The following is a 16,032-nucleotide window of genomic DNA, read 5'->3' as shown; positions in this document are numbered from 1 at the left end:
TTGAGGTCTGTTGTTCAACCTCTTTCTTTTTTTTTAATATGAAAATTAGATTTAAACATTGAGTTTGTGACATATCCACGAAAGGGTATTTTTTTTAGTTCTCCAATCTGCTTTTGTAATATCTCCTATTGATTGTTTCTACAAGAGTATTATTACTATTGCCAATTTTTAAAACTTGCATTAGATTAATAAAGACGTTGAAAAGAGTGTCTAAATCCTCCCACATATAGAAATAGTCTTAACTTAAACCGTGTATAAATCAATGAAACAAAAAGCCTGTTTGTGTTCACTGGCTGTCTCATTATAGATTTTTAGTTGTATCTCCACTTACTATTTTTTCTAATTTAATTTAAAAACAATCTATTTTTACTGTTAGGTTTCTGCCATCATACCTACATATCCCCGCCCCCCCCTCCCCCGAAAAAAACAAACAAACAACAACAAAACCTATGTTTATTTTCCTGAGACTTCTATGATCAAACTCGTTTTAATGAAAGTTCTGAAAATAACCCAGTTAATTGATACCATTTACAGCAGCACTGTGATAGTTCCATATGGCTTTTTTGGTAATACCAGCTGCCTCATTATAAGCTGTCATTGCAAAACCTCTTGATTAAAACCCAAACATCCCATAGGTAAAACAATATTGCTTATGTTCCTTCAAAATCTACATTTGCTGTGGCAGAAATATGAGCCCTATGCTCACGCGAAGGTCATTGTGGACAAAATGTGTTGATTCCAAGCAAATGTTTGAGAGAGATTCACTTAGTAGATGTCAAAAGCTGGCCTGCTTGAAACCTGTTTTGCTCAGTTTATTTAGCGAGCAATGTTTTCTAACGTAGCGTATATTTTTCTTTCAGCATACTTCCTGTGTAAATGAAAATGCTAGGCTCTGAATTTTAATTGAAAATAATCCCTTTAGAAATAGACCTCTATAGGTACTGAGTCATTCTAGACACTTTGCAAATAGTTGAGTATACATTTTTTTCCCACCATATAGATCTCACAGAAATCTTGTTAAAATCTATCACTTATTTTCCTGCAATTTTAATACATATACCAAATGCAGTTAAACTTTTGTTACATTAATTCCAGGTCATTATTACAAATATCAGGACACTGGGCTAGCAGCCACCATCATTCCTCACTTGGACCTCTGTGGTAGTTTCCTGACGCATTCTCCAGCATCTACGACTCATTCAGTTCTTTCTCCTCCATACGCTGGTAGAGTGATCTTTAAATAGAGGGAACTGACCGTTTGGTCATCTACTTTTTAAAAACCTTAAAAGGCTTCTTGATCCCTCTTAAGATGAAAGAAATCCAAAATTTCTAATGTAGCCGTTAGAGTCCTCCACCCCATCCCTTTTCTTCTAGACTCCAGTTCGACTGATCTTGTTTCAGATCCTTTACAGTTCTCTGGGAATTCCAAGCTAACATGGCAGAATGAAAAGGCATTATGGAATTTCCCTCTCCCAATACTTAACAAAATGTACAAAACATAACAAAAAATCATCAGCCACAAAGAAAAACATCACCAATAGCAACCAAACAAGAAAAAAGGCAAGGAAAGAAACCGATTTTCAGCAGGCAAAATTGTGAAAATTCTCACCATTTCCAAATGTAGAATGAAGCAAATTGAATATTCTTATACTTTTTTTTTTAATGAGTAAAGAAAACAGCTACTGACTCCCAAGCAGAAATAAATTAAATAGGGGTAATTCTCTTTCTATATTCTTTTCTATAATTTGATTTAAAGCAAACTCTATTTTCATTCTGTTTGGTTTATGCTCCTGCCCTTCCACCCCCAAAAAGTTTATTTTCCTGAGCAAGATAAAAGGAAACTGAATGTCTACCATATATAATAAGTCCTCTTTTAATCCTGTCAATAGGTTCTGTGACTTGGAACAAAATGTATAAGTTTAAGTGAAACAATTTGACCATAGGCTAATGGATATAAACAATATTTAGGTTTGAACTTACGGCATCTCATCAATGATATAGCGAGATGATTTATTGCAGGACATTCTGCACACTTCCTACAGCTAAAAATAAAAGGAAAGAAACACTAAAAAGACAAAGAACCTATCCTAGAAGAAAATCCAATCCAATAAACAGAAGGAAACTCTTCATAATTTCATCATGCTGTCAAGCAACTTTTAATAGAACATAAATTCAGTAAAAGGATCTTAACAAAATGAGTTAAGAAAGAGCAATTGTAGACCTTAGGGAGAAATTTGAAAAACATCACACAGAACTGTGGGATAGGCCCTCATTTCAAGACTTGGCACTGTTTTAGTTGCTTAATAAGAACATTAATGAAAATGGGGGTTCATAAAAAAGCATTCTCAAATGCTTTAAAGTTAAAATATTTAAATGTCATTTATTTTCTAATCTTTTGATGTAAGGGCACTCTTTTTTATTTGAGTATAGTTTGGGGATTCTAATTCAATTTCATCTTTTTTTCATAAGCTATACCCAAAATCCATCACCACCAAGTTTCAGTTTGGATTTCTTTAAAGTGAAAAGGAATTTAAAGATACATGCAAAGCAACGTAATCTTTTTCCCTATCTTTTGGCAATTCAACTTCTTTTTCTAAGTGATTTGCCTTTCTCGAGTCTTTGCAAAGCATTTAATTTAGATATCACAGACCCAATAACTATTTGTACATTTATATTTCTTGGGTTCTCCCCATAGCAACCCTATCGTATAGCCAGTGTTGTTATCTCCATTTCATTGGTGAGGAATCTGAGGCTTTTAAAGATCACCATATTTCTCTTTGTCCACACTACAGTCTAATAATTCCGTTTAATCCAGAGAGTCATCTTCCCTGGATAGATGTATTGAAAATTTTAACAACTTGAAGCAAGGTGTAGAAAATCCCTAATATGTAATTACAGCACATGGTGCTAGATTCTTTTTGCATGAACTTTTTTTTTTATAATCTTTAGAGCCAAGTTTAATTCTAGAAATCATATTATATGTATAATGATGATTGTGCATTTATTTGACTTTGTATGAAATCTCTTAAAACAAATTTTAAAGCAAGTGATTGAGTTAGAAGGCCGGAATTATAATTCAGACAAAACCAATTACTAGTTCTGTGACTTTGATAAACCATGGAATCTTTTTAGGCCTCAATTTCCTTGTCTGTTCATGGAGGAAGTTCAACTTAAAGGATCCCCAAGTTCTTTCCAATATAATGTTCTCTGTTTATAAAATATAAAACCATCTGATTGAAATGAGGTAGGCAATAAACTTACTTTTCATCAAACACTTTGCAAAATGCAAACTTTATATTAGATTGTCCAGTTTTTAGTGAATTGGATGAAAATGAATATAATCAAGAAGTTTACAAATGACTTTATCATTAATAAAATTATAGATGTATCAAAATATTTATGAAACATTTTGAAATTAAGTAGCAAATAGCAGATAATAAATTTTTCTTAGTCATCTGAGTAATAACTCTTAAATCATTCTGTATACTATCAACCTGCTGTACCCTGAAGTTACTGTAACATTATCAGCCCAACATGTATCAGCAACTGACGGAAGAGAATCAGAGAATGCTGGGGTACTCAAGTATTACCAGAAAAAACCTTGTTTTTATTTATTGGTTCACCTGTTAAGAGGGTTTATTCTGGACCATAATATCAAATCCTTTTTAACCTACCATAAGATTACCCAGCTTTAATCACATCATGTCCCTCCTTAAGGATTTTTAGTGACTCCCTGTTGCCTACAGAATTAGGTCTAGACTATTTACCCTGGTTTTCAAGGTCTGGCCCCAGCCTGTCTTTCCAACCTCATTTCCTGTTATTCCCCTTTATGTGCCTTTCACACCAGGCTTTCTGAACTACTTGCTTTCCAGGGACATGCCCTCTTTACCTTGCTTGTGGGGTCCTGCTGCTTGTATTGCCCTTGACCTCCTTATCCCAGCTTTTAGTCTGTCTATCTTTCCAGACCCGACTCATAGAGCACTTCCCTCACAGAGCCTTCCTTGATCTCCCCAGCCAGAATTTCTCTCTAATGTAGAGTGTAATGGGCCTTTATCTGTGACCCTTACCATTTCTTCATTCTTGATAGAGGTTTTGAAGGCTATGACTTAGTAGACTGGAAAATTATTTAGAGTTAGTCTTAATCAAATGCATTTTTGTATGCTGAAAAACAGTTTATAACGTGGCCTTATAGGTATTAAGTCTTCAGTTAATATGTGAAATATATGACTGGCATACACTGGGTAGTTCTGGGTCCAACTCACCAAGTATTTATTAGATATCTACTGTATGCAAGTCCTGTCAGTACAAAGAGTGAGACATAAAAAGGTTGATAATTATAAGACAGTGACCAAAAGAAGTATAATGGCTTTTCAGTTTATAAAAAAAATATGAAGTGAAAATACCCCCTAACAAGAAAACAACAGAGTAACTAACTCAAGCAAAATGGTTTCCTTTTTGTTGTCAAGTCCAACTGTAGAAGGCAGAGAGGGCAGGGATTTGAATTAGATTGAGAGTTTCAAGTGATTTAACTCAGTCTGACAAATTGGTGGAATGTGAAGAAAGTGACCCAGGCAGGAGGTTCACACTTCAGGAGAAACTTCCTTGTAAGTGTTCTGTTCTTATGCCACACCCCAATAGGAAGCACCAAGAGATAGTAAAGCTTTACGAGTTTTAAGGGATGAATGCAATATGAAATAATTGACCTTGGCAAAAGAACAAGGGAGCAGGACATATTCTACTGGTTGTGAGTATGGACTCCGCTAATTCGTATTCTGTCTCCAGCCCTGTCAGTGTGTGACCTCGGGCAAGTTACTTAATTTCTCTCTTTCTCAGATGCTTCATCTGAAAAATTGGGAAAATATTGATAATCTACCTTCAGAGGGCTCCTATGGCAGTTAATGGGGTGTATACATCTGGATGAGCATGTGTGTTTATGCCACCTAGGACAGAGCCTGGCACAGAGTAGGAATTAAATAATTAATTGTTTGCTACTATTAAGGAATATATTTTTGTTCACCATTAGTAAATTTTAGAATCCAAATGTAGAAAAAATAGTGCTTGCTGAATCTTCAAATTAAGAAAGTATTGATACCCTCAAAGGCTCATTGAGTACTAAAGGCACAGGGTAATGGGTAATTTGAAATAGCATTCAAAATTTAATTTCAAGTTTAGTGATAGTATTTGAGAAAAGAATTAGCATAAAACTATAAACCTAGTTATGTTTACATTAAGCAACAATGAAAATTAGAAAAAAGAAAAAGATTTTCTATACAAAGTAAGATCAGAAAAAGCCCAAGATTGGAATGAAGGAATTACATTAAATTAGATTGCTTTTTCAGAGTTTGTGTTAATACTAAATGGGATTACCTATGCCAGACTTATAAATAAGCTCTAATATATATATGAAGTATCAGGGACCAGTATCAAAATGGTGTCTGTGTTTATATCCGTTCCCTATGATTCTGGAATATTTAAAGATCCTCCATTTTTAACAGCAAATATTTACTGTCTGACAATGTGCCAGGGATTTTGCTTAGAAATGCCTTGGAGCCATCCAAGATGCTGAGTAGGAACTGGATATGGAACTAGTTGGATAGTGAACTGGGGCTAAGTGCAAAGATTTGAGCTGGAAATATAAATGCATGAGTCACTAATGTTTAGGTAGTGGTGAAGCTCCCTCTGAATGAAATGTAAGTAGTGGATTGAGTGCTATGAATGAGAACTGCTAGGATCCATGTTTCAGGTATTAAGTAGATGTTGAATGAGGTCTGGGACAGTTGTAGAAGCCCTTTTATTTATACTTTTGCTATGTATTAACACAATACACATTCACTTCCCGTACAGGTTGATGATTGTGGCTTTTCATTGAATCATCCTAATCAATTCTTTATCGAGAGCCAAAAGATTCTAAGTGGTGGTAAAGACATCAAGAAGGAATTCATCCAACCGGAAACTCCTCAACCCAAACCAAGTGTCCAGAAAACCAAGGATGCGTCATCTGCTCTGGCTTCTCTAAATTCCTCTCTGGAAATGGATATGGAGGGACTAGAGGATTATTTCAGTGAATGATTCTTGGGCATTTAGTGACCCTTTTTCCTCACTAGCGTTCAGTTCTCACTTTAACATTTTTGCCTTTTTGTTTTTTAACCTTTTTGTCTAACTTCTCCCACTTTCCCATCCCACCCCAATCCATCCATGTTCTTAGGAAATCCACCATAGGAAAGCAGGCTTGCAGATGAAAACCAAGACCTCCACTGTATTTTGCTTTGACAAAAAGGAAGAAGAAGAATTTCTCTTGAAATACAACACTTAAACAGTGTGATTTAAGTCCTGTTTTAGGAGATAAAATAGCTTTCTAGACTGGTTACAGTCCCCTAGAAACAATACAACTGAAAACAACTTTTAACCCTTATAACTGTAATTTTGAGCCAACCCTTTTCTGGACCATTTTTGTTAATAAATATCAAAATGTATATGAGTGTATCTGTGTGTAATTGCAAGAGTCATATAATGTCATAACAAATTAGACGTTATCTCAATTTTAAAGTGGTATTTTGCAATATCCAACACGTCAATCACCAATCAAGATTTGAAACTTTTTTTTTTCTTTGAGTTGACCATTGGTTATTCCACATCAGCAAGGAGAATTTTTGCTCCTTTTGAGTGTCAGCAAACACTACTGAAATGAATTGTCACTCAGGAATTAAGAGAAACAGAATGTGTGGAGCCAGTTATGGAATTAACAAATAGAAGTTCTTTGGTATATAAAATGATGGTAACCCTTATCTGCTGTCATTTTCCATTCATTCCGGGGGTGGGTTCATGAAGAGCAGACAATTCCTAAAGTAGAAGGTTGTAAGGAAAGTCTGAAGTGTTTCTTCATTCCACCCTCCAACTTCCATAACTTAACTGCTTCTGTGGTTGTTGTGAGTTACCAAGTAGGTTTGGTAAATTCATTAACTTCAGTAATAAATACTCTGATATTTGTAGTGACCCCTTCCTTTCAGAGCCAGCACTGGGTTTCCGTAAATGTGGATGATTAGACATACTAGATTAATGCGCGCTCGCCTTGCGGTGCGCTTTGTGTACGTATTACTGAGCAGCGTCTTCTCGGAGTCCCTTATCTCACTGATTGCCTCCCTGTGGTCTCTCCTCACCCACCCAGAGGATTTGGGCTCTCAGAAGAGAGATCCTGGCTGGAATGTAATGCTTCCTCACCTATTACCTTAGGTTACTTAAAAAAATATTAGTCTATTTCAGTCCTCTTTTTCTGGTGAAGAAAAGTACTTTCCCTTTATCCTCTTGAATCAGATATTAACTAAATTGAAAAGAGAACACTGTGTTCAGAAAACTGGATTGTTGGAAGCACCACGTTTTAAATCCTGTGAAAAACTACAGCCATATGAAAAGGATTTAAACAGGATCAGATCGTTGGAACCTAAAAATGTCAGCTGATCAGGTTTTTAGTTCAGGCTGCTGAGCAAAGATTTCTTAGAATACTTAGTAATACATAATTTAGGGAGATACCATCTGAACCTTTACTTGTCTTTATGAATGATTATCACCTAGTTCAGAAAATAGTATTATTCCATTACAAATTACCCCTGTAAATCTCTCCCTTCTGAAACCATCTGCTTGCTATTCCTTTTATCATTTATAGTTCTCAACAGGAATCTGATGATGGCCTACCACTCTATCCATGAATGGCAAAACCACAAGTCTTTTTTTTTTTTTTAATATTAAGAACAAGTGCTTGCATGGGGCTGTTTTAACCACAGAATTAAGTTAGCTTTAGAAAGCCAAGCATAGAAATGTAGGTCTCTGTTGTATTAAAAAGAAGTGAAATATTCGAAGCAGCCTCACCGCTGTAGTTCAATGAGAAATCTTATGACAGGATATTGCCTATCTGGCAACATTTTGCAAGGCTATCTTTTTCTCCTGTCTCATGTTCTTCTTTTATGAAGCCTGCTCCCACCAGCAAAAAGGACAGAGCCATTAGCAGCACAGTAGATGTGTCTTAGCTGACTATTTATTTCACACTGGCAGCCCCAAGAATTGATCATCCCCCTTGAATGTTTTATATGTTTCTAGTCAAACTCCCAAATAACACTAGTTTAAATATTAGTGGTATTACAAGTTCCATTTCTTTGTAATAAGGTTTGATCTCCTGTCATGTATTATACACAAGAATATATAAATATTTTGTGAAGTCTATAGATTAGACGATAGGGGTTAGAGGTTTATATAAGACGACAGAAATTAATGCCTTTCTGGTGCTTTTCCGAGTGGGAAAAAGCAATTTATTTTTCATGCTTCACAGGTCTTGACAATTTTGATTTGTTTTCTTTGAAAGCAGACCTGTTTGAATTGGATGATGTAGTAAGAACCCCAAAGAAAAATTAAAAACCAGCAGCCTCTTTTCATAACAGTCGCCAATGAAAAAGAATGAGTCTTCCAGGTCTTGTGACTTCTAGTTTGTTATTACCTCTTCAAGGAGGAGATGATTATCAGAGACAAAAGAAGAAATAGCAGAGGAAAGAGACTAGGTTGGAAATTTGTGGCTTAAAGCAATGACACTGTTAGTGAAGATTCTACCATATTTCTTTCATGTTTCTCTGTAATGTTTCTTAGTCTGCCCAGAGAGTACAAAACTCCCAATTGCAATGTGCATAAAAGAACACTAGGAAGATTTTAAGTGAACTTTTTAGGACTGCTTATAATATTATAGTCATAAAAGTGAATAGTTATAGATTTTGAAGGAGAGGGAGCCAAACAAAGCAATGGGAAAAAACCTTTGTTCATATAGAATTTTAATAAGCTGAGGGATTTTTTTCTCTCTCTAAAAGCATTCAGCGTGTTTTGCTTGTTAAACTTTGCTGTCTTCCTGATACTAAGGGCCTTTGCAAGAAAACTTCTGTAATTCCTTGCAAAGAAGAAAACAAAACTTCTGGGATTGAAGCTTGAAAGGCAAAATGAGATGACTCGCAAGTTCTGGTTGGGTTAGAGTCTGTTTACAAATTTAATCAAGGTCTTCCACAAGCATCAGCTTGACATTAAATTTAAGTGCCCATTAAAGTGAAAGTTTGACAGCAGTTCTGAATGTGAAGCTCAGTCTGAGGACATCTTTACAGCTGGAAGAGGGAAAAAAGTCGAGAAGCCTCAAACCACTGTGGTAATTAGATCCATTTGTTAACTTTTCTAACGTTGGCGAAGGGCGGGAGAGAGAAGGTTGACAGACGGGAGCTGGAAAGGCCGTTCCGTGCTCCCTATAGAAGCTGTGTAAGCAGGATCCTGTGCGGCAAAGAAACACGGCAAATAGGCCCTCTGATGAATAAGTAAGAAGGGGAAATTATTTTAAGAACTTCTTTTGGTTTGTCTTTCTTTCCATGCACAGACGGAACCGTGGTGGGTGAGAGTTGCATTTTGAATAGGTGTGCCGGTGTGATTTGTCAGGCCCTTCGGAAGATGTTCAACATTAGTAGGGAGTGAACCTCCAAAATACATTGTTGGCCCGAAGAGTTACTGTTCTCACAAGGTATCTAACTTACATTCAGGTAATCACTTATTTACCCAAAGCATCTGGCTTGCTTCCCAATATCGAATTTCTTTTTGACAGGTAGCTATTGCCCAAGTCCAAGACTTTTCACCGTAATTGGCATGGTAGGCAATTTGCTTTGTGACTATGGAAATCTTGTCACCTGTTAGGAAATTATCTTCCCACTTTATCTGAACTTTCTGCCAAAAGTGATACTATTTCCTGTGATTGGATTTGCTTTCTATGCCATAAGCTTTTCTTTGTCCATTGCTTCATGACATTTTATTTTCTCCAAGAATTATCACTGTAGAACCTTATCAAAAGTGCAAGAATATCTCTGTATAGAAAGCTCTGTATTTCCCCTGAGCCTTCAATTGCAGCACTGTTTTTGAACATTGATGGCAAGGTAGTGAAACAATACTGCTAATAAATGCATGATGGGTTTTTCAGTGCAGCCCTGCATTTCGAGATATTCATTCATCCTAACAGAGCTGTGAGGCTCTTTAAGGGGTTTTGATTTTGTTTGGTTTTGCGCGGAAAGCATAGAGAGAAAATAAATTCAGCAAATGATGCATTTAAGACTGTGTAATAAGAAAACTAACCATCTCATGCAAATAGTCCTGGTTCCCCCCACCTTTTTGTCTTTTTTAAATTATAGCTTGCACTTGGGTCATAGAAGACACCAGGATCATTACTGACTACAAGGACATAGGGTTACATGCTTCTCTTTTATCTTCCCATTCACTGCAGAGAGTTAGAATGGTGATTTAATAATCCTCTACCACCCTGAACTCTTGGTTCTCTCCAGACTTTCTGCCTCGTGCTCTTCTCACTCCACGAATTTCCCTGGGCGATCTCATTGACTCCCATGGTGTTACTTCCCATCTGTATGCAGATAATTCCCCAATCTGTGTCTCTAACTTAGATCTCTCCGCTGAGCACAGACCCAGCCATCCAGCTGCCTCCTGGGCCTCTCCATTAGGATGTCGCACAAGTATCTCTAATGTGTCCAGAAGCAAACCTCTTCTCTTTCTTCCCATGAGTTTGTCATTGTAGCAACTCTGACATTAACCTTGAGCATTCTGTCCCTCACTTTACACTGACTCCACACAGTCAAGTCCAATTGTTCTGTTTAAATATCAGCATATCCAAACCAGTGTATCTCAACTGGGGGCAGTTTTTCCCACAGGAGACATTTGGTATTCCTGGAGAAATATTTGGTTGTCACGACTGGAAGGAGGCCTGCTGCTGGCATCTAATGGGTAGCAGCTAAGAATGCTGCTAAACAGCCTATTTACCCAAAGCAGCTGGCCTTCTTTCCAATATTGAGTTCAGGACAGCCCCTCACAACGGAAAGATCTAGCTTAAAGTGTCAGTAGTGCTGAGGTCGACAAATCCTCAATGTTTTCCTCTCCTCCCGTTCTCCCTTGTGCTCAATTGGCTTACTCATCACTTTTAGCTTGTATTACCACAGTGATCTTTTAACTTACTATCCTCGTCTCCATTTGCCTACCCTGTACCCATTCCCACATCCTTCTTCAAAACGTAACCTGAGTATTCTTCTCCCTAAAGTGTTTGTCTTCTTAAACATAGCTCTCCCTTACCTATTTGAAGTCTAACTCTCCACGATTTCATGAATGAGACGCTCCATGACCTCACCCCTGCCGACTTCCCCAGTCCCATCGATTGCCATTCACCCTCTGTTCTGTGATCCATCCCTGTGATGTAACCATCCCAGACACGGTTGCCCTGCACATTCCCTGTGCTCTCTCATCTCTTTCTTGTTACTCCTCCTGCCTGGAACGCCCTTCCATTCCTTGCCTGCTAACTACTCTTTCTCGACTCAAAGGCTCAGGTTACGTACACATTCTTTCAGCCTTCTCTGATGAGTCCAGTATATGTTTATTGTCCTTTTTAGGCCATCCAACATATTTCTATCACGGTACTTATATTTATAATCATCTATTTACTTATGTTCCCCTTCATTGAACTATAAAGTCCTTGAGGGTAGGAACTATATCACTTTCATATTTGAATCCGTGATAATTAGCATTGTCTCTTGTTTTTAGTACGAAACCTTGGGCACTCGGTAAATGTGTGTAGAGTGAATGAATGGTTATTTATTTATCCCACAGGAATCTCAGATTCAGAGTTTCCAAAACCTATAAAATAAGGGATAGAATGGACTTGGGACCCCAGACCAGGGCTACCTCTTACTACATAACCTTGGACAAGTTTCTTAATTTCCCTGTGCTTAATTTGCTTCACCTATGAAATGAGGATAATAATTGCATCCGTTTCAAGGGTTATACTACTAGCATAGAATATTCTATTAGAATAGTGCTATTAAGTCTACAGCATTTAAAACAAAACACTGCCTGACTCATGGTAACACTTAGTAAACATTAGATGTTGCTGTTTCATAGTCAACCCTACAAACAAATGTTATACGAGTATGTGGATCTTTCATGATTGAAGAGCATCCATCCTGAAGAATTCTTACTTACAGTGATGCTGTTATGTCACTATACTGTGGTAGGTGTGTGTGTGGGAGCCATCAATCAAACAAGGTTTTAGTAAGAGGAATTAATGTTAGTACATTCACCCTTTGCCTCACCTTTGACCCATTTGTGGCCAGGCAGAATGGAGAAATGCAAACTGCAAAAATGGAGGATTTCCTGTATATGGTATATTTGTACACTATGGTATGCTGAGTTGCTGAAATGGTGTCACAGAGTACTGCTTGTCCTTTTAAAGGGAAGAACTGAGGTAACGTGAGCTTCAGCATATAGAAAGCATCCTAAAATGTCCTTGTTAGGGCTATGTTATTTCAGTGGGCTTACATATGATTCCCAATGACGTCATGCCTGTGTGCTACCTAGTGTCCAAGCATGACCACAGTACTTTCATGTAGATCAAAGCAGGTGCCACTATGGCACCTCTGGAAGTGAATAAGAAAAAGAATCATCTGAATGTTTTCTAAAAACGAAAATGACACACGGAGAGGTTAAACCCCCTGAGCTGGGTCACAAGCTCCCTGATGAAACCAGGCACTGTGACTGTCTGGCCGGTGTGCTTTTTCTCCATTATTGTTTTTCATGCTGAGCGTGACTGAGTAGCCGAAACTGTGGGCCCCAACTAGACCAACTCTTTTCTGTTGCCTTTGACAAGTTAATTAACCCTTTTGCTTCAATTTTCTCATCTGTTAAATTGGGATGATAATAATATTACCTACATCTCAGGATTGGTGTGAGATAACATGTCAAATGCTTTGTATGTGGTTTGACACATGGTAAGCTTTAAATAATTGTTAACTGTTATTATATAGAGGTTCTATTAAATTTTGTCTAAAGAAAGGGTTTGCCCAAAATAAAATTTGGAGACTACAATAATAGAGTATTTCTTGGATATTAAAGAATAAGAATTATATCTTAATTTTGCTCTACAGAATAACAATTCCATAACCCTTAGCTTTTCAAATAAAAGCAAACTACAGACTCTCAAAATTTCAAGGAGTTTCTACTACCAAGATTTCTCCTAAGTGGGCTTCCTTGATATCATGGAATAATCTAGAAAAAGTACAGCCAGAACTGGCAGACAGAATCGTGGGAGATTTTATATGCCTTGTGTTGTCCATCAGCTTCTCATGAATTAACATATCACCCTCATGCCTTGGTCAGAGTACTACACTTTTATTCCTTGTCAATTGCATGGCATCTTCCCTATGATTCAATCAATCCCCCTCTCAAGACCAGAACAACCTATCTCCCATAATAAGTGATCTGGGTTGTTCTAGAAATCAGAGAGAACCTTTGGATTTTTCTCTTTTGGTGTCTGTCCAGGTCTCCGTGCTGTTATGGCAGATGCCCCCGTCAATAGTTTCATTAAGAAGCTAGAAAGTTTGGGGTACACCAACTTCTTGGTATTAAGCATACTACTTAAATCCATATACAACATCCTTAATAACTGGATCTGTACATCAAACTAACATAAGCACCAGAGTTACATGCAGCTTCTAGTCCATACTCAAATAACAGGCTGTAAAAAACACCGAGGCAAAAGGGAATATATACAGCCTCTGTGGCCTTCCCTTACCTTAGGAAAAAGAGCCTATTTGTGAAGGTGTTATCCATTGTTTAGGAGGACAAAGTTAATGAGAAAGGCTTCCTGCAGATTTCTGCCTCTTAAACTGGGATAATACAGCCCACCCCAAATCCATTTGTGTATTTCCTCCTTTTAAGCCTATCTAACAGCGGGCACTTTAGAGGTGTCCAATTCAACCTCTAACCCAATATAGTAAATATTTTCAGCTTGTGGGCCCTACAGTCTCTGTTGCAACAGCTCAACTCCATTGCTATAGTGCAAAGACAACCATGGACAATTATGAATATATGAGCGTGAAGCCTTGAATAATAAAGACCTTTGTCTCTGACCCAGGAACCTCATGTTTTCTTCCAGCATCTATAAATGTGCAGCAGCCTAACTTATTAGCTTATAAATAGGATAAAATTTCAGAAACTTCAGTTTGTGACGATTCTCTACTAGCTTGTAATGCACACTTCACTGTTGTCTAATCTGCTATTAAACCTATGTATTGAGATTTCAATTTCTGTTATCATATTTTTTTAGCTCTAGAGCAGCGGTTCTCAACCTTCCTAATGCCGCGACCCCTTAATACAGTTCCTCATGTTGTGGTGACCCCCAACCATAAAATTATTTTTGTTGCTACTCTATAACTGTAATTTTGCTACTGTTATGAATCGTAATGTAAATATCTTTTTGTTTTCCGATGGTCTTAGGCGACCCCTGTGAAAGGGTCGTTCGACCCCCAAAGGGGTCGCGACCCACAGGTTGAGATCCGCTGCTCTAGAGTATCCATTTGATTCTTTGTATAATTTCCAGTTCTTAACAAGGTTCCCCATCTAATTATCAATTGAAAAACTTAACTTTCATCATTATTTTAAAGCCCCTGTGTAATTCCAATATCTGTATTGCCTATGGGTCTGTTTCTATTATTTGATTTTTTTTCTTGGTTTTTGATGGTCTCATCTCCAAGTTTACCTCATAATTTTTTATTGAATGTCAGAACAGTACAGAAAAAAATTGCAAAGATAATTTATCTTTCTTCAGAAATGATTTATATTTGCTTCTGGGAAGTAGTTAGGAAGGAGTATATGTCGCCAATCCAATCTAGGGATTTAGGTGACTTAAGGCATGGTTTTAGTCTTTGTAAGGCATGAACTATTTTTTGCTTGGAACATCCTCCTAAGGTATCATTTTTCAGGAGCTCCAGCTGAAATCCTTGGGTTTTTACCAAAACCAGTACTTTAGGAAGACTCTGAACTCCAAATTTTGTCTCCCCTAGCACCATGAATTTACTGTAATCTCTGCTTAGCTTTTCAGCCTGTAGGTCACGGTTTAGTTGAGGAGCACACAACCAAAATCCAAATAGGAATAGATATTGTTCATGGCCAGGACTCAGAACTGAAAATTCTTGTCCAAGATGGCAATATAGGAGTTCCCTGTGCTCACTCACCTCCTTCCATGGACACACCAAATCTATAGTTACACTATTTCAGAGGGAACTATTCACTCGGAAACAATTCCAGAAACTAGCTGAGTGACTCCTACACACTGGATGAACAAGAAAAAACCCCACATTGAAATGGGTAGAAAATGCTGAGACACCCTCTTGCCATAAACCCCATTCCCAGCATAGTGATATACAGTATAGAGTGGACTCACAACTCTCAGCTTCTCCCTGAGCAGCAAAGGGTTTGGACCCAACATCTAGCACACCAATTTTTAAGACTCCCATCTGAGGGACAACCCCCAAAACACCTAGTTGTAAAAGCCAGTGGATCTAGGTCTATAAGACCTGCAAGACCACAGCAAACAAAGAAACAGTACCTAATGAGCTCACAAGGACTCCATATGGCTTTCCCCCCACGACTCAGTGTAGAAGCAGCAAACAGAAATGCCCATCTCCCCGTTTTTCCCTAAAAGCTGTATTTGCTTATTTTAGAGCTGCTGCCAGAGGGTGTGGTTTCTAATGAGCCTCCATTTAAGTGCTGGCTGAAATCCTCCTCTTTGGGACACTGACAGCCTTGGCATAGCATCAACTACTAGTAGCCACTCCAAGTAAAATAGGCTGCTTGGACAATCACAAAGGTTTGAGAGACAATCAAGAGCTGGGGCTGGGCTGAATGATACGATTATTCTCCGACAGGAGACCACACTGTCAAGCCTGGAAGAGGTGGGTGTTTAATCTGATGCATAGAAATCAACACAGAGAGTCAAGAAAAATGAAGAAATATAGGCATATGTTCCAAATATGAGACCAATATACCACTCCAGAAACAACTAATGAAATGGAGATAAGTGATCTACCTGATACAGTATTCTATTAGACCCCTTGGCCCCTCAGTTCCCCTCCTAGGTGGGTTACCTGGGAGAGCCACCCCCCTCTGGGGTGGCTGCCTTCACCTGCGACAACA

At 37.8% G+C, this 16,032-nt stretch overlaps 1 protein-coding gene across 1 annotated transcript in view; it reads left to right on the top strand.

Moving 5' to 3' along the window:
• PRIM2 (DNA primase subunit 2) overlaps window positions 1–6,473 on the top strand; it is a 254,367-nt gene extending 247,894 nt beyond the window's left edge. Inside the window, exon 13 of the mRNA XM_019624588.1 lies at window positions 5,845–6,473. Within this exon, the coding sequence (XP_019480133.1) occupies window positions 5,845–6,069 (225 nt within the window). The 3' untranslated portion in view covers window positions 6,070–6,473. The remainder of the gene's footprint in view (window positions 1–5,844) is intronic.
• The last annotated feature ends 9,559 nt before the right edge of the window (window positions 6,474–16,032 follow it).

Source organism: Hipposideros armiger, unplaced genomic scaffold, assembly GCF_001890085.2.
Source record: "Hipposideros armiger isolate ML-2016 unplaced genomic scaffold, ASM189008v1 scaffold_595, whole genome shotgun sequence".
Classification (NCBI taxonomy): Eukaryota; Metazoa; Chordata; class Mammalia; order Chiroptera; family Hipposideridae; genus Hipposideros; species Hipposideros armiger.
Note: the sequence above shows the minus strand (reverse complement) of the source record. Positions and strands in the feature narration are given on the sequence as shown.